The sequence below is a fragment of the Pholis gunnellus genome (genome assembly GCF_910591455.1).
Source record: "Pholis gunnellus genome assembly, chromosome: 2".
In the NCBI taxonomy this organism is placed as follows: Eukaryota; Metazoa; Chordata; class Actinopteri; order Perciformes; family Pholidae; genus Pholis; species Pholis gunnellus.
In genome coordinates this window covers 2,895,232-2,922,519 of record NC_136536.1, presented here as the reverse complement: position 1 = coordinate 2,922,519, position 27,288 = coordinate 2,895,232, and the positions used below count along the sequence as shown (strand labels likewise).

Here is a 27,288-nt window from a genome sequence, read left to right as displayed (position 1 = left end):
ATGGCAAACACAGAAAGTTGCAGTCTAGCGTTTGGCCGTGTCCTTGGCAGCATCCTCGTTGATTCCTGTTGTGACAGAGTAGAAAACGACAGGACTCTGGCCTGAACCCTCAAGAAAAAAGAAAAGAAAAAACACACAAAACTAAAAACACTGCATCAGAAGTAAGAGGAGGTAAGCAGAAAAAAGCCTCGCACTCCAGCCATCTCTTGACCACTCTTCTTCTTCTTCTTCTTCTTCTTCTACCGTGGCGGTCAAGGTTGAGAATAACCGAAGTGTGTGTGTGTGTGTGTGTGTGTGTTTGTTTGTGTGTTTGTGTGTGTGCCTTTGAGATCATTGTCGCGCAATCACCCTACAGCGTTTTCCATTCAAAGGAAAGGCCGGCCCGCGGTGGGACGAATGGGTAAAGAGAGCCGAGGGATCCGCCCCGAGAGATCGCAAGAGATCTTCAGAGATTTGGTTCGACGAGCCGCTGACGGAGGAGTCGGGCAGATTCTAGGAGATCCAGGCAAAGTCCCTCTCGCTCCCGTTCTGCTGCTCCCCCTCCTGCGCCGAGGAGTCGCTCTCCTCCTTCTCATTGTCCTGCGCCTCGGCGGCCATCCCCGAGTCCTTCCACTTCCCCCCTTCCTCCTCCCCTTCTCCCATCATCTCGCCGTCCGCCTCCACCATCATCTCCTCCTCGCCGTCGCCGTCGCACTCCGCCTGGTCGTCGTGGAAGCGGTCGCCCGGGTACAGCTCCTCCTCCGGGGAGATGTCCCCGCCCACCTCCCCGTTGTGGTCCAGCAGCGCCGCCATGCCACGGCCAGAGCAGTCAGCGCAGACGCCGTGACGCCGCGAGCCGTGTTTGATTCCGACGCTGGCCGCCGACATGAAGACCCGGCTGCACACTTTACACACGTACTTCTTGTCTTTGCTGTGGACCTGTTGGACGGAAACATAGCGTTTAAATTTTCCTTTTACACTTCATGTGATTTACTGCCCCCTACTGGTGATCGCATAGCTGTATCTGTGTCACATGGGTTTCACCTTAACTCTGCCCCTTTAAGAGATTAGCGGCAGAGTCTATTGACTCCAACGAGTGAAGTGAACGTGAACCATAGACTGTATATAAGAAGTGGTGATGTCACCCTTCGATTTGTGGACTGCTAGTTTCAAAGCCTTGAATTTGGCATTTTGGCTGTCAAGAGACTTATCTTATTTTCTTCTTTGTACATTTACTATTGGTCATTAATAATAAAGCAACGGTATTTCTTATCCGATTACCCATTATTCTATTGATCAATCGAGTTGAGTACTTTATTCGAGACCTTTCTCTGCAACACAAACCTTTGCAATATCTGGCGACTAACGTTGACGAATGCCGTAGCTAACACATTTTTGCATTGCTAAATGTGGCCGTTAGCTGCGTAAATATCTAATCTTAGCAAAACTAAATAGAAATACATGATGTAAGAATAACCCAATCTGCTGTCGTCCATCCACACGATGTTCCACAACACTTCCAAGGGAAGTGGGGGAGGGGGGGATGACCACGCCCACTTTGGAGACAGGAAGTGTGTATACCATTCAAAACCATTGTTGTAAAGCATCTTTGGCTGCACTCACCAGTGTGTGCCGCTTCATGTGCTCCCTCCTGGTGAACTTCTTGCCACAGATTTCACAGGGGTAGGGCCTCTCGCCGGTGTGGGAGCGCATGTGCCTCTTTAGGATACACTGGTGCATAGCGGAGAAGCTGCAGTAGGGGCACTTGAACTTTTTACGGATCACTGTGAAGTCGTTCACTGCAGGGACAGAAGGAGTGAGAGGAAGAAGAAAAAAATTAGTGATGAATGAAGCTCTTTTAAATATACCGAGACGTCACTTTTCAGTTATTACATTTAATTAGCATCGTGGTCTAGAAAATGTACCATCAATTCCCATGGCCACCCCAATCCCCAGTCAAAGCTACAGTTGCCCTGGCAACAGCTCTTCCTCCATACTAAAGCAATAAAGGCAAAGAGACACTATAAACACATCACACAACAGTCAGTCTGCCTTGCTCTAGAGGGTCTCTGCTATGGAAAGCAAAACACAGACAGAGAGACAAACACAGACAATGACAAGAAGGCTGAGGGAAATAAAATCACACAGAAACACAAAGGGAGGCTTCAGCAAAGAAATTAAAAATGAAAACTAATGTTAATATCACGTCCCAATCTCGGGTAGAAGGTCTCGTAAGCCAATTATCTGTAGACTTAAATGGTAGTTAAGCCAGGTGAAGTGCATCCAAGTAAACAGTGTGTGTGTGTACATCCATCTTTGTGAGGACACTCATTGATGCAATCCCTCACCCCCCTAACCCTCACCTAACCTTAAAACTAAGTCTTCACTCTCAAACAGACCGTTAAAGATGTGAGGACCAGCCACAATGTCCTCACTTTCTTGGCCATAACATTGACTTCCATTCATTTCCTGGAGACTTGCACTACCCATAGCCGCTTCTTGCCTAATCCTAACCCTAACCATCACATCTAAAGGCCAAACTCTAACCTAGACCTAATTCTAACCTGAACCTCAAAACCAACTCTGAACCCTCAATCAAGCCTTTGAAGAAGTGAGGCCCAGCCAAAATGTCCTCACTTTCCAAAATGTCCTCACTCTGTTGTTGTGTTTTCGGTCCTCACTATGTAGCAAATACAAAGACTATATGCACAGTCACATTTCCATAACATTGACTTCCATTAATTTCCTGGTGACTAACCTTAACCTAAACCTAAGCTCATACTAACTTTAAACCAAATCTTTACCCTAAAATGTAATGATTTACGTTACGGGGACGTACAGTTTGTCCCCAAAAGAGAGACAAGTCCCCACAATGTCAGTAATACACGCATTGTGATGTGTGTGTGTGAAACTTTACAGTGTATGACCGTGAGAGATCCGGGCTGGATTTACGAGTACACAAGCACAACACGACGGCTGCAGATAGAGGAGGGGGTCAAACACACGGCTCGGGGTTATAAGCTTTGAAGTGATACAACATAATTACCTCCATCTGCAAATCGACCTCTGCTCTGATTAAACACTCGACAGCACAAAAAAACATGCAAGCACACATCAACTGCACAATTAAGAGTCACATTATTTTTGTTTCAGAGAGCGGCAAGTTAAAATGCAAAGGAAGGATATAATGTGAATGATGTGCAAGACACAGATACAAGATTTTAAAAAAAAAACTACGGAGAAGATTTTCCATCACAGTTTAATTACAGCATAAAAACTACAAGCAAGATGTCATTTTGTATAGAAAAGTACATATCTGTATACAGTACATGGGTTTTCTTTTTCCGAGGAGAAAATAAAATAATCTAGACTTAAATAAACACAAATTCCAACAAAACGAAACAAAAGAAAAAACGCCACAGAACAGCCGTAGAGTATTTACAGTCTTCTGCGGACGTCTCTGAACCTGTTTCAGCTGCATGGCTTGCACAGAGTGGGTTACCTGAGAGATGGGATTTTGGCATTTGGGAGTTCCCCTTCGTGTACGTATATACAGAAGGAGTACATTCCCAATAGACACCCGGTTCTGCTTTTACACGAGCACATAGAAATTACAGTTCTGTGTGTCGTAGCGACCGTGGAATGTTAAAGGGATTCTTCCCTTATTATGGGCATAATACTCACAGTATGGGTGTATGCACGGTAAACCTTTTTAACTGGGCTGTATCAGGAACACATATTGGTTTATAGTTGCAGGTCTGCTGTAAACTCCACATTTTGGCAGAACTTGGGTGTGAATTTCTACATTTAGCGACGATTTTGACGCCAGCATTCACGCTGACCCCAATATCCTGCAGCTCTGCAAAAACCACCTCCACCTAACTGTCTTCACCATCTCCCTCATTCCTCTCCTATGGGTTTTTTTTTCACTTGGCTCACAACCACACCATTATCTCTCTGCAGCAGTGACGTCGCAAAGCTCATCTGGTTTAAGGGGCATCTGCCCCCTCGGTCCCCACCTCCCCTTCAGATGAAGGGGTCAGGGGGTTAAGAAGGGCCGGAGCCGTGAAGGACCAATTACTGTCCAGCTCCAGCCACTTGGAGGCTCGCAGATCTGTGACGGAGGAGATGGACAGAGAGAGAGAAAAATGACACCACCCAACCCCCAATCTGAGCTGCCTCTGGTCTATTGTTTTAGATGGCTTTGTCTCGTTCGGCACATCCCCTCCATCTGCACTGATCTGACAGTGATAGTGAGCTACTTTGCTTTGCTTTAAGATTCAGTATAAAGAATATATATATAATACATATAATGTCATTTTTTTTATTTCCAAATGTATATATTTTGTATTATTTATTTTATTTATAGTTATCATTTTATATATAATATATATAATTTATTCAATTTATTCTTTGAGTTTCAATTTAGACAGTTATTTAAACAGTACTAATAAATTATACATATTATTTGCTATTATTTTTATTTTTCAAATACAATATACTTTTATAATTTTGTATATTATGTATAATTCATTTCACTTATTCTTTGAGTTTCAGTTGAAAAATAACAAATTATATATGTATTATTTTGTATTATTATTAAATCATTTTTTAAATGTATTTATTTATTCGTTTACTTTTAATTTATTTATGATTGTTAATATTATTTTATTCTTTAAACTGTAACGTAAAACAAAGTAACTCTGAAATCATGTCAGATATATAAATATATATATATATTTAAGAAAAAAAAAAATATATATATATATTTATATATATTTCATTGTATTGTGCTATCTTTTTTATTTCTGTTGAGGTGAACTACCACTGTTGACAGAAATAATCTGATTTGGGTGATTTGTATTCTGCTCTCTTGCTGCAGTTCTACAAAGTTCCTGCAGGTGGTGTGGTTGTGTGGGCTGTGAGTCTCAGTGAAGCCTGAGTGTCTTTGTGCCCTTAATGCAGGGTTGGTCACAAAGATAAAGATCTCTCTGCCTAAAAAGGAGAGAAGAGTTTAGTCAGACTGGTGGCTGGCGACAGAGAGCCAGACAAGTGGTTTGGGTTGGCGAGGCGGACAGATACCCCCCCCCACGCTACCACCACCACGACCTCGTCTCTCCACTCGGCACCACAACGGAAAGTGTATTATGGGTAACTTACATATAACTTCTTTTCAAAAAAACTTCTACTCATCAGTTGTTTCAAAAGATCAGCTTTGCATAGCAGTTGTGCATTGTTGACATTTAAGCTGTCAAAAAAAAAAGTCCCTAAGTATTTTTTGATCACGTCGACAGTTATTTTATATGATTTTAAGGGAATTCTTCCCTTCTCAGTGCAACGACGCCGCGGATCTTCTGTTATTTTTTGGCATGAACGTACAGCACATGATGCTACGCTGCTAACCGATATGGGTTTTGTGTAACATAGGCCTGTTTCAATTTTCCACATTGATGCCGAGATCATGATCGTCAACTTTCATCTCCTGAGATAGCCGCCACAGCGAATCGATAACCCCGCCCTCAGACATCTCCATCCCAGCGCCGCCTCCCAGCAGAGCTCCTGGCAGCGGCCCCAGCTGGCAGCACACTTTGACGTGCGTCGCCAGGTTCTTCTGGGTGCTGAAAGCCTTGCCGCAGGCGGGGCAGGTGTACCCTCGCTCCCTGGAGTGCACGGAGGACAGGTGCCTGTGCAGGTCAGTGCGGTCCCTGAAGTGCTTCAGACAGTACGCGCACTGCATCAGCTTCTTCTTGTAGTGGATGGTCTTCTCGTGGCGGTCGGCGTTGGACTTGAGGGTGAAGCTGGCGGGGCACTGGGAGCAGAGGTAGCGAGCCGGCGCCGGCTCCGGCTCGGTCGCCGCGGGGCGGTAGAGGGACTGGTGGTAGTGGAGGGGTTGCGGCTGGTGACGGGGCCGCTCGGGTTGACCGTGGGGGCCCTGGGCGCTCGGCCAGTCCAGCGACAGGGCCATCAGAGACAGGGTGTGGCGGTACTCGTGCTCCCTGAGGTGCTCCAGGCTGCTGAACAGCCGCTTGCACAGGGAGCAGGCGAACCCACGCGAGGGCCAGGCACCGGGCTCTGGCAGGACTCTGGTCCCCGACCCGGCCTCTTCGCCCCACGCCACCAGCCCTTCGGCCCCTCTGCCAGCCACGAGCACTGACGCGGGCACCGTCGAGCCGCCAGTAAAGCTCCCGTCGCCCATCTGATCAGTCTCGACGGGAGACCGGTCGCCTCCCAAAGCTGAGACAGAGACAAGAAAAGTGTGAGTGAAATAGATGAAAAGAAGCCACAAAACTAAAGATCTTATTTAAAGACATCCAGACGCTTGAGTTGTAAAGCCGTACCTGTGCGGTATTCTTTCACGTCTTCTTTGCTTTTCACTCCCTGCAAGCACAAAACATCCCGTTATGACAACACACACACATCTATACGGTGTGTATGGATTGTTGTCTGGGCATGCAGGAGGCAGGCAGGTGAGACAAGCTGTGAAGACAACCCCCCCCCCCCCCCCCCCCCCCCAGAAACAGAAAAGTTAAAGGAAAAAAAAAAAAGAAGCACGCAGACAGATCAGAATGATTTAAAGGCAAATTGTTAGAAATTAGCAAGCAGACACAGAAAAAAGATGCTGACAGCTTCCTGGATGCTCGAGCCGTCCTACGAGACGCTTAGGTTGATCTACGGCGTTAATAATATTATCTGCCTGATGCAGCAAGGTGCAGCTCTCTTTTCTCTCATCTACATCCCATCTCAACTACTCCATCTACTCCACGCTCCTTCACCACCCCCCACCCTCCTCCATCTCCTCCTCCTCCTCCTCCTCGTCCTCTCTAAGAGAACAGAACACCATGCACTGGGCAAACAGATGGCTTGTCCGCAGAGATAGGGAGGCTTGTTGGGAGGCAGGTCCTCTGAAATCAAATGCTGCTCCTAAAACGCTCACACACACACACACACACACACACACACACACACACACACACACACACACTCTCAACTGGCACAAAACTCACATCCACACATGCTCATACTGCCATGCTCACACACACACACACACGCCCCCACAAACACACACAAACACACACAGAACAAACAATTTCCTGGGCAGCGAGAGCAAACCTCTCATTGTCTACTTGTATTGATTCTACTCTGCTCTCATCTCACTACCTTGCCGTCGTTTATCTGCCATCTCGGAGACGCACGCTGCCATTGTGACCAGATGTGTTGTCCCCCCCCCCCTCTAATGCGACCGCTGCCACAAACTACGTTAGCGCTAATGCTGAGCAAAGAAGACTCTTTGGGCTCTTTTTGAAGGTGAATTCGGGTCTGGCTATATTAAAAACAAAAAAAAGAGAAGATGATATGAAAGAAAGAAAAAAAAAGGGTGACGGATTGGAAATCTGAAAGGAAGAGAAAAAGCAAACAAAGCATGTAAAGAAAGACGGACAAAAAGGAAAACAGTGCAGCAGGAAATGTGCCAGATTCCACACGGAGAGGGGGGGGGGGGGGGGGGGGGGGGGTTTGAGCGACGACGTGTAAAGAAAAAGACTTTCCAATTGTGAAAAGTAACCCCATTAACCCCTACTTGTCCTGAAGAAGACCCACGTCACCGGTCACTTTTTACTCTCTGTCGCCTCAAACCCCCCCGCCCCCCCCCCCCGCAGTGTGTTTGCAGAGGCTGCCCCCCCCCCCCCCCCCATCTCCTCTCACTCTCACAAAACTTTTCTCTGACTGGAGGAGCAGCGCCCGGAGAGCAGCCTCTGACCTGGAGCTGAGCCAGGCTCTTGTGTGGTGCGCTTACCTCAGGCAAGGCGGAGGCCTCCGGGCCCTCGGGGGCCTCTTCCACGTCCATGTCCGACCCTTCTGAGCGCAGCCGGGTCGCCCCGGCCCGCAGACCGGGGGCCTCGGGGGGGCCGAGGCTCAGAGGGGTGCAGTGGCGTGGGCGGAGTGGGCGGGTAGTGTGTTGAAGATGATGGTGGCGGCGGTGGTGGTGGTGGTGGTGATTGTGGAAGTTGAGGAGGAAGAAGAGGAAGAAGAAGAGGAGGAGGAGGAGAGGAACCAGCCCCCTGTTTTTTATGAATAGTGGCCCCCGTGGCCCCCATGGCCCCTGGCCGGAGCGTGCTGCAGCAGTTGTTGGAGTGGAGCCCTGAGGAGCACAGGAAACGAGTCTCACCCACCCACTCACGTACAACTGCAACTCTGCTAGCAGCTGGCCACCAGAACACAACGGGAGAGAGTGGGCAGTGGGGGGGGTGGGGGTGGGTGGGGGGGGGGCACACAGAGGCTGCCAGTGCTGCGCTATCAAACACTACGGAGAGGGGGAGGAAGAAGAAAAAATAAAAAAACTCTGAAGTTTCACTTTCCACCAGCCGAGGGGAAAGGGTTAGGGCTTCTCTTCTCTCTCAGTTTTCGTTCGTTCGCTCCTCTGCTCTCCTTCTCCTTCCACCCACATGCGTGCGCCGAGGATGGCAGCATGTGTGTGTGTGTGTGTGTGTGTGTGTGTGTGTGTTTTGTGAGGGCGTGTGCATGTGTAAAATGCATAATATAAGGAGAGAGGGCTTGAGGATCTTCTGTAGCGTGGAGGGAGATTGTTTTGGAGAGGAGCCATCTTGCAGCTCAAGTTAAGACTTTGTGCACAGGCAGGGTAAAGGACGACCGTATCGACCATGTAAGATGTTCACCGGCAACCAGTCGAGGCTCGCTGGATGAGGAATTTCAAATTTGTCTTACACAGCCTTTAGCTTCTCATAACTATTCACACAGAAGCGTTTTTCTTCTTGTGTGTGTGTTCTGCTGCATTAATAATCTCTTTTTCTTATAGCACATATGAAATGTAGTTATTCTGGGTCGTGTATGCGAGTATGTGCGAGTGTGGGCCGCGTTTAGTTTTTGGGGAGGGAGGGGGGTGAGGGAGGGGGGTGATGGGGGGGAATGTCTCCAGAGTTATGCGGTGGGTTTTGGCCATTCATCGCCCTCCTCTGCACACCGGACAGAATCACACAACCATGAGGCTCGACCGTGGACGGATTCCTGGAATGTTAAACTACCGCGCCCGACACTCCCCACTCCCACTTACTGAGAACACACACACAAGTGCTTGACTCCCCATCTCCACTTCCCTACCTCCCTCTCCCTTCCTCCCTCCCCCCCCTCCGGGCAGCGACGGGAGAAACAACATTAAGAGGGAGGCAGAGTAACGAGATGAGCTGCAGGTGAGAAGGAACAGCTCATTAACAACTTCTTAAGAAAAAGGAATTTTAAAAACCGTCTCGGTTCAATTCCAACGTAAAGAATTCCTCTATCTTCTTTTTTTTATGCAACCTCGTCTCACTGAGTTTAATATTGCAGTCGTGTCTGGCGTGCTGTAAAGAAATACAAATAACAGCAGGCTGACTCACTGCACAGCAACACGAGTAAAAGAGATAGAGAGGTGAAAATCACACCAATGTGGAGGAACCGGATGACTTAAACACGGAGCGACGAACTAAAAAACACAACCTGCGTCCCGATCCGAGCGGGGTCAGCGCCTATTAGGACCGGTTAGGCTTTAGGGAGGCAATTACTGTAAGCTGACTGACCGCTTTCCAATAGCTAATCAACTGAAACTCGCTAAGTCCGTTAGGAGAAGTTTGATGCTTAATGGCACACCGTTGGCAATAACCTCTGGACAGTTTCACGCTCCTCTTATTGTTTTCAATGCTGCAGCTGCCCCGACAGTAGTACGCACTCATGCATGCAGATTGCATTCAACTGGACATAGCACTTCATCATTGCACCTTCAACTTTGAACCCCCTTGCTCAAAGGATTGTGGGTCAGAATATTGTATACGCTGTATTTTTCTATACTTCGTAGTATAGTGTTGGTGTTGGAACACAGAGAGAATCTCACCACCGGATTGATTATTACTCTTGCATATATGTCTACGTTTACATGTACTCTTCTTCCTTTCCTCTTGCTTTTAAAAAAAAAAGAAGAAAGGAAAAAGTAAGGGAATAGTTTTGCTAATTTGAAATGTGAAAGTTCATGATTCATGAATAAAAAAATCCTAAAAGGACCTCCAGAGAGCCGCGATGGAGCCACTATAGGAGCTACTGTACGGAGTCAATTTTCCAAAGTAGATGTGAAGTGACAGAGAGCAGACGGGCCGAGAGGGAAGAGTTCAATAACGCCAGTATGATCCCCTGTAGTTAATTGGATGTTCTTTGCGGCGCGGTATGCGGTGGCGGAGTGGACAGGTGCGCAGGGGGGGAGGGTCCGCCTCAATCCATTGTCTGGCATTGATTGTCTGACGCACTGAAGGGGGTATCGGGGCCAAATCCCAATGATCCTAATTGGATTCAGGAGGCTGATTGACATGCAGAATGGTCCCACTATCTGCTGGCATTCCTCACGCGAAAGGGAGGAAACGTAGACGGTGACCCGTGCAGAGGAGCCGTCCCGTCCCGTCAACAAGGTGAATAGTGTTCAGCGGTTAAACTCCAGGACACCGATTCTCTCTTTTTGGTCCGACTCTGTATTTATGAATCTTTAGGAGAAGCATGTTTTATTAAAGAGTCAATTATATAGAGAAGAGAGAACAAGAGGAAGACAGAAGCTCCGTGTCGAAGGCCTTCTGCTGATATCCACTGGTCTCTCTTGAATTGGGCCAGGTGACCTTGCTCTACCTCTTCTCTACCTAGATCAATACTTTCCCAGGATTTTTTAAAACCAACACACTTTGATGCTCCACGGCCGAAGTAAAGGGGGGGTGGGGGGGGGGGGGAAAGAGAGACGGGAGGGAGAGGGGTAAGGAGGAACTGCAGGAGAGGAGGGGAGGGAGAGTGTGAGGGATGAGTGTTAAGGAGGGGTGAAGGAGAAATGGATGGAGGGAGGGATGGCGCGAGGGGGAGTACAGGAGGGGGGAGGAGGAGAAAAAAAGGAAGGACAGGAAGGATGTTAAGCAGGGGTGAAGGAGAACGGGAGGAGGAGGGGGGAGGAGGGAGGGAGGGAGGGAGGGAGGGAGCGGCGATCTGTCAAACTAGGCAGACTCATCCTCCGCCCAGTAATCTGAGGTACAGTGTTTGTTTATTTTCTGTCCTCATTTAGACCCGGGGAGGGAGGGGGGGAGGGAGGGGGGAGGGAGGTCGCTGGCCATCTTCCCCAACTCCCTATTGTGCAGTGAATTCAAAATAGGGCTCGGCTAACCGAGAAAACCTCCCTGAGGTTTCTTTGGTGACAACTAAAACACGGCTATAAAACTCATTCGACGTGTGTTTTTTTGTGACAAAATGATTGACATTCTCCAAATCTCCTCTTCATATATTAAAATGTGATAAAAAAAAAAAAAAAAAGCCTCTTCTGTTCTGTGGATACGCGGGACGCCGTCGATCTGCATCCGGATTCTTCAGAAACATCTCGATCCCACACACTCAACACTGAGCACAAAAAAGGGGGCGATGTCATGTGATGCTAGCGCGTGTGTCGGCCCATTCAGTCTCGAGGGGGGGGGGGGGGGGGGGGGGGGCTGTCTTTTATTTATTTTATAGGTGAGTGGGGCTCAACTCAAAAGGCGTGACTCGGCTTGGAGTTGTACCCTTCCTTTGCTTTTTCTTCTGCTCACAAAGACGGGCAGAACTCGGGACAAAAGATCCAATTACCAGCCAGTAACAGCAAAGAGACACACACACACACACACACACACACACACAAATGTGCCCACGCGGACTCAAGCAAATATACGCTCACACACACACACACACACCCACACAAGGAGATACACAAATGTATAACACCCTCACTGGAGGAAAGGACGGAAAAAGAATCTCTCCTAACGTGGAGAAATTACCACAAATAGGGACGTTTATTAATCTAATATTAATGTGGTTTAGAAAATGGTTTATTCTAAAGTAAGTTGGGTCTCTGAGAGGAAGATCTTAGCTGATGTACATGGACATTCAAAAAAGAGAGGAAGGTTGTTGAAGGCTTCACACACACACAAGCTATTCACATTATAGCCTGAACACTCAAAATCACACAAATAGAAGTTGAATTTTATGCTAAAGAAATGAACACAATGTGTTACGGTTTGTTGTGATCTATTTCATTTCACATGGCTGTTTTGTTTCACCTCAAGAAAACAGTTTGCAGGTGCTTTTAGCCGGATGTAAATGTTTGTAAAGCGATTCGATTAATCGCTTTTTTTGTTTTTTGTTGGTGCTGAAACATCGTAGACATCCGAGCAGTTGTGCTGAGTTATTCTGCTGCTGTGGAACACAGCTGCGTACCCACTGATACGCACAAAGAAAAAAAAACTGTCACATTAAAAAAACCAAACAAATTTTTTCTCACGATCCCAGCAAAATGTTCTTTCTCTCTCTCTCTCTCTCTCTCTCTCTCTCGCTGAGTCACCGCTGACGAGTCATCACTGACACACAAACTCACAAATTATCCAAAGACAGTCGAAAAATACTCTGCAGAGGAAGAGGACACTCACGTCAAAAAGCCTGTGTGTGTGTTTATGTCTCACAGGTGACCACATGAGCAGGTACTCACCAGTTATAATGATGTGTGTGTGTGTGTGTGTGTGTGTGTGTGTGTCTGTGTGTATGTGTGAGGACCGGTGAGTGTTACAGTGTAAACAGGGACTTACAGGACAGGGAGTGAGCCCCTTTAGGCAGGTACTCGAACAGCAAAGGGTTATCGTCTCCCATCATCTCGGCCCGCAGGGACAGCAGGCTGTTCTTGCTCATCAGCGCCGCCTTCAGATTGGCCACGGACGAGATGGTCCCGACCCCGACTCCTCCCCCGGCGTCGTCCGATTCGCCGGGGCCCAGGTAGCTGGGCTCGGCGGCGAGGGCTTCCTCCTGTTTGAGGAAGAAGTCGAGTCGCTCGCCACGGCTGTCTGAGCTGTTGGGTTCGGTCACGTCTGCCCCTTAACAACAAAAAAAAGAGAGAGAGATGACAGGAGATCGGTGAGGCTCTTCTTCTCCTGCAGCCGGCGTTTAAGAAAATACACAGTGCGAACTAAAGCAGGGGGAATTCAAGTAGGTGGAGAGAGACAACGCCTCCAAACATTTCACACAGCATTGTCTTAACTTAATTAGAGGGATTACACGGTTCTTTACAGGCTGAACATCCTGCCACTCTTGGATTTGTGAAACCCTTTTCAAAAGGGGATGAAGAAACATGAATAGTTGTCACTTTTTTTTCAATTTAAAGGGTTTCACCCGACAGCGATAACAGCTTGTGAGGGGAAAACACACACACACAAAAAGAAACCACACACACACACACACCATATTAAACCAATTCTTTCAAACCTCTCAGCCGAGTCATCGTTTACACCCAGTGTTTTCGGTAGCGCCTACAGAACGCGTCACCGCTCTGAATCATCTCTCCTCGACTCCCTAACATACCTCATCATCACCAGTCAACACAAAAAACGCAGGGAGATCACAAAGAGACAGTGAGAGACGCTGAAGTGGTGTGTGTGTGTGTGTGTGTGTGTGTTTAGCCGTCAGCGTCGTTGAAAGCACGAGTGTGTGGAGAAGCTGTCAGCGGCAGACATGTCGCCCGGTGGTTCCACTGCGGATCTACGAGACTGTCAGACCACACCGCCGACGACAGCTCAGACGCGCAAAAACACGCTTTCGCTGCCTCCTAATTGACGTTTAACATGACGACAGGTTGCTCTCTCAAACAAAGACAAAAATACACATCACAGGCTGCGAGACTTTGAAAAGTATAACTTGTCCACCACCTAAAACAAACACAAACCACAAGACTTCGGAGTTGCGTCGTTTAATGTCGCGCTGTGCTTTTTTTTCTGGACAGAAGCCCTTCAGACATCTAAATGTGTACCGTTCCACAGACGGCAGTGACGGCTGGAGTCACAGCTGAAAGGGGAAATAAACAAAGTGAGGACGAGCAGAGGGGCAAAAAAAGGAGAAAAGGAACGAAAAAAAGGGGAGAAGCGAGAGAACAGAATAGCCCTATTGTCCATTTTAACTATACAGTCAGGTGTAGTGCTGTAAGTGTTTCCTGTGCAGCCCGGAGCTCATCTGCTGCAGGGGGAGTCAAGGTGACAGAGACGGTAGTTTGCCTCCACGTCTGGAATACCGATGGGCATACAGCCTCTTCACAGCCCGCTGGGTCAATGTTGACCACTCTGTCTCTCTCTAACACACACACACACACACACACACACACTATGTCAGTCATTTTTCATGCTCAGTACAGACAAATGATCGCGGATCAGATGGATGCAAACACACACACACACACACACACACACACTCTGCACCCACACGGTTTGCACGAGCATAGATCTGAAAGGTGTGGAGATTTGAGGGGAGATACCGAGGACAGTGGGAGGAGATGTGGCGCGACAGATGAGAGTGACGTACACACACGAGGTAACGGGCGACCGTCGAAACAACTCGCAGAGGAGGAAGATACATTTAAAAAAAAAAAAAGAGGAGATAAAGTAGGAGGTATGAAGAGAAAGAGAGAGAAAAAATGCAGGGGAGTGTAACAAGCGGGGGTGTCGGAAAAGCTGTGGAGGAAGATACACACACACACACACACCCACACACATGCATGCATCCACGCATGCGCACCCCCACGCTCGCACAAAGTTAATTAAGGAGGGGGTGTAGGGGTTGGCGCAAGGGGGCATGAGGTGCAGGAATTCATTAGAGCTCTGCCCCCTCCTTCAGTGGGCAGCCCAGCAGCCACAAGAGTCAATCAATAACATAGATCTGCTGTGGGCCAACAACAAACACACACACACACACACACACACACACACACACAAACACACACACACACACACACACAAACACACACACACACACACACAAACACACACGTATATGGAGAAAGCAGACAAATGGGAGGGAGAGGAAGCAAGAGAGGGAGAGAGAGAGAGAGGGAGAGAAAAGAGTGTCACCTCTGACCCCCATCTCCCTCCTCTCATCTGTTCATTGGACGACCGAATAACCCCCTCCCTCCCCTTTCCCTCCCCCCAACCCCACTGACCACCTTTTTCCCAGCATCCCCTTGGACACGTGCGTCCACAGATGGAACATGTCCGCCCTCCTCGATGGTCGTACAGTAACAACGCCTTCGGTCGCAGCAGAGTTACGGAAACAAGCAGTTGCTTCCTTGATTCTGAGAGCACACAGTCGAAAAACTCTGAAAAAAATGTGTGTGAAAAGTTGGCGCACACACTCGACACAGCATCCTGCTCATCGGAGGATTCATAGACAAAGCGTGAGATATCCCCCCCCCCCGCACCAAATACTGGGACTATACCCCATTAATCCGTCCGTCGCTTGTGTAAGCTTTATCGCGGGCCTAGATGTAGATCGTGTGTCACTTAAACCTCAATCCTGTTTCCGAAGGATCAGAAACCGTTTACCCCCGCACCACAAACAACGGCGCTTAATTCGTGCACGCAGCTTATGGGTTTCATCATACGTTGCGCCGCGGATTTGTAGCCACACATACTGTGGCGCCTTTGAAAAATAAAAAATAAAAAATAAAATAAGGCAAAAAGGTTTACGTGGAGTTTTAGAGACACCGCGGTTACATCACTCCTTTGATGCGTTAACGTACACGACGGCTTGTCATGAGACGACCTGTGAATTTCAACGGCGTCGGCTTTGAACCGCTCGGTCCAGATCCAGAAACACAAAAACACAAAAACACAAAAACACAAAAACAATAGGATCTTTACTCATCTCCTTTTCATCCCCCCCCCCCCCACTCTCTCGCCTTTACAGTCCCTGTACAGTGAAGGGAATTTTCATTTTCCCCTTCATAAAAGAGTCCGAATAATTTAGATTTCTGCTTTCTGAAGAGATCCTCCGTTTAATTTGGTTGCCATGGTAGCCGGGCACCCTTGGCTTCAACATTTATGCTAAATAAAAACCCCTTTTAAAAGGAGAGACAAATATGTGGAAATGGTGGTTCTCTTTGTTCGCATGTGTGTTTGCGTGTGTGTGTGTGTGTGTGATGCTGCAAGCTATGTGGGGGCTTGAGTGGGAAAAAAAAAAGCAAAGGCGGAATAAGACTTGGAATAAAAGATGTGTGTGTGTGTGTGTGTGTGTGTGTTGCGCTATACTTCAAATATGTGGTGAGGGATACTGCATGTATCATCCATTGAGAGAGTTACGGCTAATGGATAGAAGATATTGTTTTATGGCGCTGTGGTTGGAGGCTGCACTGTGTATCTGAGTTAAGTGTGTGTGTGTGTGTGGGTGTGTGTGGGTGTGCGTGTGTGTGTGTGTGTGTTTCACAAGGGGAGTTGTATTATTAGAGAGCACGCTTTGACGCAGTAAAGAGGAGGGAAGAGAAGGCCTGAAACGGGAGGGAAGGGTCAGCTGACCCAGTTTGACCCCTGATCTTCTGTTCTGATTGCGTTTAAGGAGTGTGTGTGTGTGTGTGTGTGTGTGTGTGTGCGTGTGTGTGTGTGTGTGTGTGTGTGTGTGTCTCAACAAATACCTCCTTCCTCTCTTAATGAAGCCAAACACTGTTATGTGAGGGAGTTTTTTTTATTTTTTTTAAACACGTGTTTTTGATAAATAAATGGATGAAAGAAATGTAAATTGATACACAAAGCGCTACACACGTGACCTGGCTGTTGATGGACACACTCCTTTAACACCTCCACACACACACACACACACACACACCACGCCTTCAAATCAACAGTAGCCAAAACACAATGGAGAGAAAACACTCCAGGGTGGTTAAGCAACGAGTTACTGAGGCTTGTCCACCACAAGAGAGCTGTCAGAGAAGAAAGTAGGGCCTGTGTTCATGTTTGAGTGCAAACAAAAGAGAAAAGACACTGTGTGTGTGTGTTTGTGTGTGTGTGTGTGTAGGTGTGTGTATACAAGCACGTGAAAGAGAAAGAAGCCTTGCTGTAAGTCGGCCTGGTTAATGGCACGCCCCCCCCCCCCCCGAGGTTGAAAAGGAACGAGAGCATTACAAGAGCTGTGTTGTCACAAGACTTTGCTGGCATTGTCTGCCCGACGTTACAGCGACATGCTTCCACATCGACAAGTTTTTGTTTTCTTCTCCCTTCTCCTTCACAAACATGCCCCCCCCCACCCCCCCACACCCAAAACGCTGGACATGCGATTAGTAGTAGTGTTTGTCCTCGTGTGGACAAAGACGGGAGGGGAAGGTGGAACTTGCTCCCTCAGCATTGCCAGAGTTTGAGAGGGTAAAAAAAAAAAAAAGTAATTTCGGCCGAGAAAGGGGGAGTGAGGCACTAAAACAGCTCAAGAATTCAGAGGCAATTTAAAAAGCAGTGTGGGAGAGAGGGGAATGAAAAAAATGCTGGGTTAAAAAGGAGGGAGGATGGAAAGTAAAAGAGGTTGTTATTCTCTCTCTCTCTCTCTCTCTCTCTCTCTCGCTCTCTGTTGTTTTTAGGGACTAGCCGGGCCACAACCTCCAGGAGAGATAGGGAAGGGTGGGTGGTGGTGGTGGTGGTGGTGGTGGATAGGGAGGGCAAGCATAAATCAAGCAGAGCCTGAAGGCTTTAGAGGAGGGAGGGACAGAGGGAAGAGAGTGGTAAAAGACAGGGGAGAGAGAAAAGGGAGAGAGAGAGAGAGAAAGAAGAGTGATGGTGCTGGTGGTACTGCTGGGGGCTCGAAGTAAAAAAGAGAGAGTGTGGGTGGAGGGGAGGAGAGGAAAGGAGCACATGCGATTGCGAAGAGTGGCGGGGTGAGAGGTGGACGGTGGGGTGATGGAGTGTGGGTGGGTGGGTGAGTGAAGTGGGGGGGGGGGGGGAGCGAGGAGAGGCGAGGGGGAGGTTACAGAGGGAGGGTGGTGAGTGACGGTGGGGGTGAGCGAGCGAGCGAGCGAGTGTGAGAGAGTACGGCTACAGTACGCCGGCTAGATTTAAAAAATGCATGTTTGTTTTACGACCTATATACGTTTTGTGTTTTTTTTTAAAGTTTATTTTCTTAAAACTGTTGTTTTTGTCTGCAGCACTTTCACACAGAACGTGAATTAACGCGACAAAAAGAAAGCGACAACTTTGCCACATGACACGAGGTTGAGGTTTTCAGGTCGTGTGAAAACGGACATCTTCTAAAACATAAACATAAACATAATCAAACTTTATTACTGCTTTCAACCTTTGCAAAGAGAGCACAGACCAGATCCACTCCTTCCATTCTCACCTTTCACAATAAAAGCCCCGTGTAGCTGTTTACCAGAGGGAACTCAGACTCACTCAGAGTATTTCTGTAAGAGGAAGCTGAATAACATATCTCTCAGTATTTTAGACTATAGAACAGTTTCCCTCGGACAGACTCACACGCTGGTCTGGGTCAACAGGATCCTGGTAGTCTGTTGTTGTCTGCGTGACTCTATTCAAATCTTTTACTGAAAAAAAGTGCTGCAACTGTCACAAATTTGCATCACTGCTGGTGTGAAAAAGTTACGATGCAAAACATTTTTGCATCGTGATTCGGCCACAGTCGTGTAAAAGTTGTGCGGGGATATAGTTGAGCGTCTGTTACAGTGAAGCTCTTTCTGATCCAGTTCTCACAGCTGCCTATCGAGCCCGTCGCCGCTGGGGGAAAGTTTGTATTTTGTATTTTGTAGTTAACCAAAGTTGTTGCACACGTGCTGCGAGTGAGCTTACCGCATCTCCCCCGACCCTTGATGGCGCTCTTTTAAGCCCTCCCGATCTATTTTCCTCTGAACAATTTCATTTCATTTTCATTTTAAACTCTTCTCGAGCGCTTCGGGATATCTTTTTGAAGGCTAACTCACGCAAGAAAGTAGCTAACACCATATCGCTAACACGCTATTTACTTCCCTCTGGTATTTTCCTCTCAGGATTGTTCACTATTTCCTTTAATGGATTCACTGAAGAAGGTTCAAAAGCTTTCCAAAATTAGCGAACTTGCTAACTGTCTCGTTTAGCGAGTGGATTTGCTCGTTCGCTTCTGGGAAAATAAGTTCACACAGTTTATTTGTACCAATTTCTATTTTGTAGTAATTTAGAGGAGGCTGAATAAATAAAAGTGGAGTTTTATTGAACATGCTGCCTCTAATCTAAAAGCTATTTCATGCTCATTCCGTTGTCTAACAACAGAAACACATGTAGAGCATTAAAACGCAGTACAGGTCTCTGCATAAAAGATGTGAAAACGCCAGTCGCATGTTGCGTTTTTCAAAATTAGCCGCCTCGGCGTGGACGTAGTCTGGGTGAGCGAGTGAATGAGTGAGGGAAGAGAGGGAGAGAGGGAGATAGGGAGCGGGTGAGTGCGTGGGGGTTGGAGGATTGCAGGGCTCAAGGTAATCTGGGGAGTTAATGCAGCTTAGAGGGACTGAGAGGAGTGGGAGGGAGGTAGAAAGAGAGAGAGAGAGAGAGAGAGAGAGAGATGGGGTAGTGATGGCAGAGGGGGAGAGAGACAGAATATAAAAATAATAGGGTCAGCAGGGAAAGAGAGGGAGAGAAGAGGAATAAATGAAGACGTATCGCAACTGAAGCAACAGAACGAGAGAGAACGAGAGAGAGAGAGAGAGAGCACAGGGAGTGTAGAAGCTGGCGAGATAGGAGAGTGGAGAGGGGGAGAGAGCGAGCCGAGTGAGATAAAGAGTGGGCTAATGAAAGGTAGGGTGAGGCTGAGCGAGTTGGCGGGTAGGAGGGAAGTCGACAGAGAGAGAGAGAGAGAGAGAGAGAGCGGGGGAGAAGTGTGCATGGGGAAAGAATGCTGGGTGGGGAAGGAAGGCAGACACGAAGGGCTTTGTGCTAAAAGCAAAGAGATGGAGACATTGAAACAGAGCGAGAGAGAGAGAGAGAGAGAGAGAGAGAGAGAGAGAGAGAGAGGTTATGTCTTTCGCTTCATGCAGAAAGGGGAGGAAGCCCAAAAGCCCCGTCCGGTCCGGCTCAGCCCGACCCGACCCGGTCCAGGGTCGTTTTGTGAAGGGAGAGGTGGGAGAGACGAGGGATAATGGAAAGTGGAGGAGGAAAAACACTTTGGGTGGAGGATGCAGCACAGCGCCTGTGGGTTGTTGGTGTGTGTGTGTGTGTGTGTATGTGTGTGCATGTGTGTGTGTGTGTGTGTGGGTTAACACACTCCCCGTCTCACACTGACCAACGCTCAGTGCGCTCCAGGCAACTAAACACACCGTAATTACTTCTTTACTGCTCCCTGGTAATGAATTTAAGACGGAGAGGCGAACCGACCAACACAAAGTTCGGTGAAATCAACATGTTTCCAGCTGGACATCCTGGAGAGGATTGTTAATGTGGGATGAACACACCGACGTGTGCGCGTGTGCATCTCACGTATACGTTTATTAATCTTCAGTCAGTCCGGGGTTTCCTGATAGCCAAATGGTTAATTAAGGCTCATACCGCATAATCGCTGTGTTTCTGTTTTTGATTCCTGCTTTTTCCTGACACTATGCTGTCTGCTATCAAACACATGCAGAACTTAAACACACCTAAATACATATGTAATATATATATATATATATATATACATCACTGTATGAATTTGAGTAGGTGAATTACGTGTAGTGTGAAGCGCTTTGAGTGGTCGGAAGACTGGAAAGGTGCTACACAAATAAAAGTCGTGATTCAAATGATGCTAAACCTGTTAGCATTGAGTCATGATCTTCCCCCAAAGCATCTTCCCAAAGTTAAATGTCCCACAGAAAAAGAGGACCAGACGGATCAATGCACCACATTTAAGAACAACTTGTTTTAAAGGAAACAGATTGACTTGCATTGAATAAAGTTGGGATAAATACTTTATTCTGCTGCTGTGTCGTCTGCACATTCTTGATAACACACGAATATATATGTATTTCTTTTTTTTTTTTGCCGTGCCGCTCAAGAGTCCCCATCGAGCGGCTGCCTGTCAAATGTACAAAAACACACACAAAGACGTATACGCTGCAATCAAACACTCCAGTCACAACAGGCGAGCCAAGAGCAGACGACCAGGACGAGTGTGTGTGTGTGTGTGTGTGTGTGTGGGGGGGGGGGGGGGGGGGGGGAGTGGGTTCCTCCACAAACAGGCAATGTCACCGCGATCCACGCTGCATGTTCCCTGTACGAGCATCAGTGTGGTCGGGCTGCCCAGTGACCAGAGAGCCCTCTCCGTGCTCATCTCTCCCTCCGTATAACATTAAGACTGTGCTGCTCTCTGTGGGCTTGTATCCTTGGCAACCTGCCTCCAACAATGGAGAGAGCTCTGGCCTCAGCATGGGAGGAGTACGGTGCCATGGAGAGGGGGGAGGGGGGGGGGGGGGGGGGATGGAGGGAGATGGAAAACTGGCAAGAGAGGCCGGGCAAGAGAAGCGAGAGAGCGGAGGAGGAAGGAGTCGCGGTGTCACAATGAGGCAAAAACGTGAGCGAAGGGTTAAAAACAGAGGAAGGAATCGAGCTGGATGAGAAGACGATAAGGGAGTAAAACATGTGCAAGCAGCACACTTGGTGTTTGTGGATCAGTGGAGATCTTGAGCTGATGAAAGTTGGAAGGGGATCTGGACCTTAAACTTCTCGCGAGTAGCTACAGCCTGTGAAGACGCCACGGAAACAGAAGACGGACTCGTTTGATGCAGCTCCAAATCCATTAAAATACTTCCACCGCTGCAGCCAAGCGTAGAGTCGAGTATGAGCAGCGGCCGTTTGTTTTATTTTCACGGTATCACTTGATATAAAAACTACAAATTCCTGTGAGTGATTGATATGCTTTCCAACCGCAGGTCTCATTAAAAACCAGGCGGCAAAGCAAGAGAAGCCAAAGCTTCATGTCTTAAAGCTGCATTCTCTCTAATGTCCACCAGGGGGCGACTCCTCTGGTTGTATAGAAGTCTATGAGAAAATGACTCTACTTCTCTCTTGATTTATTACCTCAGTAAACATTGTAAACATGAGTTTATGGTCTCAATCTCTAGTTTCAAGTCTTCTTCAATACAGCATGATGTTCATTTAGTAAATGATGGTCCATTTAGAGTCAAACAGACCATAAAGCAGGGGATGCTTTAGGGGCGGGGCTTCACGGTGATTGACAGGTTTCTACCACGGCGTTGTCCGGTCTGTTGGTTGTCTGTGTTTTTAGTTTTAACCCTTTCACACTGTGTTTTCATTTCATATAAGTTAATTAGAAAATGTTGGTCACCTAAAAATGGCTTATTCAGAGTTCAGTTGTACTTAACTCCACCATGGAGGTATAAAGAGAAGTAGAAGAAGAAGTATGACTTCAGAGTATAAAAATCCACCCCTCTAGTGTCACTTCTGGCTGCAAAAAAAACAAGATGGCGACGGCCAAAATGCCAAACTCGAGGCTTCAAAACGGCAGTCCACAAACCCAAAGCGTGACGTCACGCTGACTGCGTCCACTTCTTGTATACAGTCTACAGTTAAAACCGTTTCAAGCACACCGCTGGATGAAGAGGATGGAGATCTTTTCGTGCAATTAACTTGCTGGGGGGAAATCATCTTGAACCAGAGCGACAGCTCGCTCCTCCCTCTGACAACGATACGAGTAAAGAGGTAATAACAGTAGAAATCCTCCTGCGTGTGGACGGAGGGGGAAACCAGAGCGAGGGACGAATGCATATAAAAGGACTGTGTTCATCCTCTCTCCCCTAACTGTAGCCGAGCTGAGCCATTGAGATTAATTGCTTGTGATCAAATCAGCAGAAGCAGTGCAAATTAAAGAGCGAGCCCCCCTCCATCCCCCCCATCCCCCCCTACCACCCACACCCCCTTCCTCCCCTCACCTCACCTCCGCCGAGCCAAACCCAGTGGACGCGGCTAAAGTGACGAGCCCCGGCGCTTATTCGAGGCTACAAACTTGTCATTTCCTCTTTCCCCCATGAGAGGAACACGGGAGCTCACAAAGGGCCAGAAGTGGAAACAAAGGGGTCGGTCGGATAGAGTGCACGCTTACAGTAGACACGGCCTCACATGGACAGAAAGCCAGTGCCCTACAGCAGAAACTACTGATATCTCACCCCTCTTTCCTCAAAAACTGCCTCTCACTCTCTCTCTGGCGCTCTCATTAAGAAGCCATTAGAGAGAAGGGCAGTGCAGCACCACATGACCCCTTCATAACCCCTGTTACACACCCATGAAAGGGAGGGAGGGAGGGAGGGAGGGATAGAAATAGGGAAGTAAAACAGATATAAAACAGAGTCAGATAGCAAAAAGGGGAGGTAGAGAAAACAGGGGACGATAAGAGGGTAAAAGGGGAATAGTTCGAGCAAATAGCGACGAATGAAATATCTGAAATTGTGTTTTTAATCTCCATACAATGGACTGTTTTTCTAGTCGGGAGCGACAGCCATCATCATCAGAAACGATGCATGTTTTTGAAGTATTTGCACCGCAACGAGGATGACGTTAACGCGTATGTCACTGCACTTAGCTGATCCCTTTTTTTTTCACTTGTCTCGACTGAGAAACACTTTACGAACTCGCTACCAGATGATTAGACGAGCTGTCTGCGGCTCGCTCTGCCGACAGAGAGAGAGAGAGAGAGAGAGAGGGAGAGAGAGAGAGGGAGAGACACGGTAGATAGAGGAGGTATGTGTGAGTCAGAGCGCAGCAGCGAGGTAGAGAGGCCTGCGATAAGTATGCAGTGACTTTAGGAGAAGGGGATAATTTGGGAGTGGAGGGGAAGACGGCTAGGCTGCTTCCTTAGTCGGACACAGGAATGCAGAGCGGGCGGAACCCAGTGTGTGTGTGTGTGTGTGTGTGTGTGTGTGTGTGTGTATGTGTGTTTATGCCAGACAGGAATCCCTAACCCCCACAGACTCCGGCTCCACTTATCAAGGCCTGAACAGAGGGGGGTATGGAGGTGGAGGAGGGAGAGAAGGGGGTCAGAGTGTCCCGCACTATCAAATCCACCTCTAACCTCCATCGCTCCCTTTCTCGTCTCCTGTACCACCTTCACACACACACGCACACACACACACACACACACACACACACACACGCACACACACGCACACACACACACACACACACACACACACACACACACACACACTGAACCTTGAAGCTGAATGTCTGTGAGGCCAGAGGAACTATGGGAAGGCCAAACAGTCCAACCACAGGAGCAAAAAAAAAAAAGAAACCTGCCAGGGTCACACACACTTTATACACATGCAACAACACACTCTTTACCTCTCTATCTATTTCACATGCACCCCCCCCCCCCTGCATTTTTTGTTATTTAATGTCTATGATGATCATATAGGTTTCTGGATTTTCCCCAAAACTTTATCGCAGGTTTCCAGACAAATACGGATCAAAGAAAGACCTGTATAAGAAAGAAACAAACAAGACTTAACATATATATGTATATATATACATATATATACATATATATAATAATAAAATATAACTGAGGTAAAAAAGGAAACAAAACAAAAACAGGCAAAGAAATGAGCAAATAAATACGAGTAAATCAACAAGACACAAAAGCTCACGGATCCTAGAAAAGAGGAGGAAGTTAAACCCACAACACTGCTTTTATTTGAAGCCCTTAGACTCAATGGGAAACCACACACACACACACACACACACTGTTAGAACACACTCTTTTACTTCTCTTAACAGCCGTCACCTGCCAGCTGAAGTATTCTCTCATTCACTCGGGTCAGATGTGGTCTCAACGGGGGAGTTAGTGTCAATAAAAGGTATTAAAACAAACTATAGGTTCGTCTGTTGTGGGAAAACAAGCCCGTGACCCATTTCAGATCCAGAGATAGTGACTTATGAGGGAGTCGGTGTGAGCGGAGAGGAGATGAAATCAGATGAAGTCGTTCTTTGCATGCTGCTGCTGCTGGTGGTGATGAGGGTAGGAAAGGAGTTGCAAAGAAAGAGGAGGAGGAAGGTGGAGACAAGGAGGAGTTTGGGCCGGCAGGTGATCTCAGGCAAAATAAAGTTGGGGGGGGGGGGGGGGGCAAGTGTGTCTAATGACAACGAGCAGAGAGAGCTAGTTCCTGGTTCCTGGGGTTAAGGGGTTAAATCAGTATCTACCACAGCTTTGAACCCATTGTGATGTCATTATAAACGTTTCTCCAGCATCCCTCATATTCAGCCTGCGACACCTTTTAAGTTGATTTGGCCGAACTGGTTCGCAGTTATTTACACATCCAGCCGATATGGAGCAACGTTAATTTGAAGTCGTGTCCCTGGTGACCTGGCGACTGTGTGTGTGTGTGTGTGTGTGTGTGTGTGTGTGTGCACCTCCGTGTCCGTCCACGACTAATCTCTCATTCTGCAGCAGCAAACTGCATCATGCTTTGGGTGGTAAGTTATGACTGCATGCTCAAGGACCTCTTGTGGTTGAGGTGACTCACATTTTCTCACAACACCTTTTACTGCTTGTGTTGTGCTGCCATTGACTGCCTGCTCACTCCTCACTCCCTACTCTTAAACCGGGCCCCCCGGCTGGTGGGGGCACCAGTGATAACACAGCTGAGTGCATCGCTGACGTCCCAGCCGCTACTCTGGGGGGGGATGAAACGGTTTGCAATTAACAGCTAACAGAACTACCAGTACACACACTGCAAGACCAAAACAATGAGTTGAAAGATGCTAAAAATGTCCCCAAAGCTGAGGGGAACTGCAGAGTTTACGGTGTGCTGTAGTTACAGGCAAGTCCGCTCTCAGCTCACCACTTGACCGGCCTCAGTCTGTCAAGCTTGTGACCTTTAACCCACAATGGAAAATGGTGTTTGACGATATTAAATTGGAATTTGAAATCCTTTTTAAAAACGCTGCGAGACGATGCCGTTGAGCAGAGTCGGTTGTAGGGCTGCATCTTCATCATTTAATGTAAATGTCTATGTGACAGTGGCGGGCCGTCAGGGCCTGCAAAGCCTTCTCTGCTGGCCTAAACAGAATCACAAAGTTATAGCTATTTTATAATTTAAGATTTTTTCTTATATGTATTATAATTTATAAAAATATTTTTCCCATTATCTTATTTTCTCATTGCACAGCTACTGTGCTCCTCAGTTGCTCTGCTTCCAGTGCAGCTTGTTTTAAGTAGAGCTTTTATCCAATCAGATTTCACCTCTGTGTCTCTAGGTAGAAGAGAGGCCCCAGCCTGCAGACTCACCCAGTGCTGGCATGTGCCGTTTAAATTGAATGGGACGATATTGTTGATTCAACCAATCAGATCTTTAGTTTGGGATTCATGGCCCCACCAGAGCAGTTTGCAGGCCTAGTTACGTCAGCTCAGAGTCCAGATGCCTCTCTGCCAGCAAGGTGCAGAGTGTGCTGTGATTGGTCAGTGGCGGGGCACGTGACTATGTGCCCGCGAAACATGATTGCTAGCAGAGCTTTGTAGCAGACAGAGTTCAAGTGGAAATATTTGAAAGACATTTTACCTAGCTTTGTTTTTTTAATATGAAATGGCGGAAGGAGGAGAAACGGATTTAGTGGCGGAGTTACTGGGAACGCTTTTCTCAAGAAGGACATTTCTGAACAAACTGGACATAGTAAGAAACGACCCCACAGCTAACAGCCCTGACCCAGCCAGGAAAATGATTTGTATGCAGCATCAGAAGCGTTGCACATGTTATGGCTGGGAATGTGTTTCATTTTAACTGAGCGTCGGTACTTTTGGAGAGACTCGAGTGGATCTACAACTCACAACCGCGGCCCGCCCTTCGCCGGTCCACGGCCGAAGACGACCACCGAACGCGGTCGAAGGCGACCACCGAACTGCGGCGGAAAACGGACCACCGACCGGCCGCGGAAGACGGACAAGCGACCGGCAGCGGAAGACAACCGAACGAACGACGACGACCGAACAGCGGCGGACCACGGACAACCGACCGGCGGCGGATCCGGTTGGACTTCTTACTGGAACTGATGTACTGGGATTAAACTCTTTGTCAGCATAGACAGCATTTGGTAAGTGAACTAAGCTTCGTTTGTTTACCTCTACTGTTCATTTGTCTATCGTGGCGTTTTTATGAATAGTATTTGAATGGCTCGTGCTCGTGTGGTGGAATGCGTGGATCCGCTGCAGGTCTGCTGGATTGATTTGTTGCTTTGTTGTCATATGAATATATGCGACTGCTCTTGTGAGTTTGTCATTGTGTTACATTGATTTGGACTATATTGTCCGTTAATGACGCAGCGTCCGTCATGCTCGTATTCATGTATCTGCACATTTTATTTCATTTGTCAAATGTTGCAGTGTTATGTGAATATGCGGCTTTTACACGAAACAAATAATAACCCGTAGCTGTGACGTCATAATGAGGTTATTAGAAGTGGAGAACAGCACTGAAGGCCCAGGTATAAAATCCACGGCCCGCCACTGCTA

The 27,288-nt window shown here is 47.6% G+C and overlaps 1 protein-coding gene across 1 annotated transcript in view; it reads right to left on the bottom strand.

Moving 5' to 3' along the window:
• Positions 1-27,288, bottom strand: part of zbtb46 (zinc finger and BTB domain containing 46) — a gene marked incomplete at its 5' end in the record, with an annotated part of 31,997 nt that continues 4,709 nt past the window's right edge. The window contains 3 exons of the mRNA XM_079177269.1: positions 1-918; positions 1,603-1,778; positions 12,600-12,881. Of these exons, the coding sequence (XP_079033395.1) occupies positions 493-918; positions 1,603-1,778; positions 12,600-12,881 (884 nt within the window). The 3' untranslated portion in view covers positions 1-492. The remainder of the gene's footprint in view (positions 919-1,602; positions 1,779-12,599; positions 12,882-27,288) is intronic.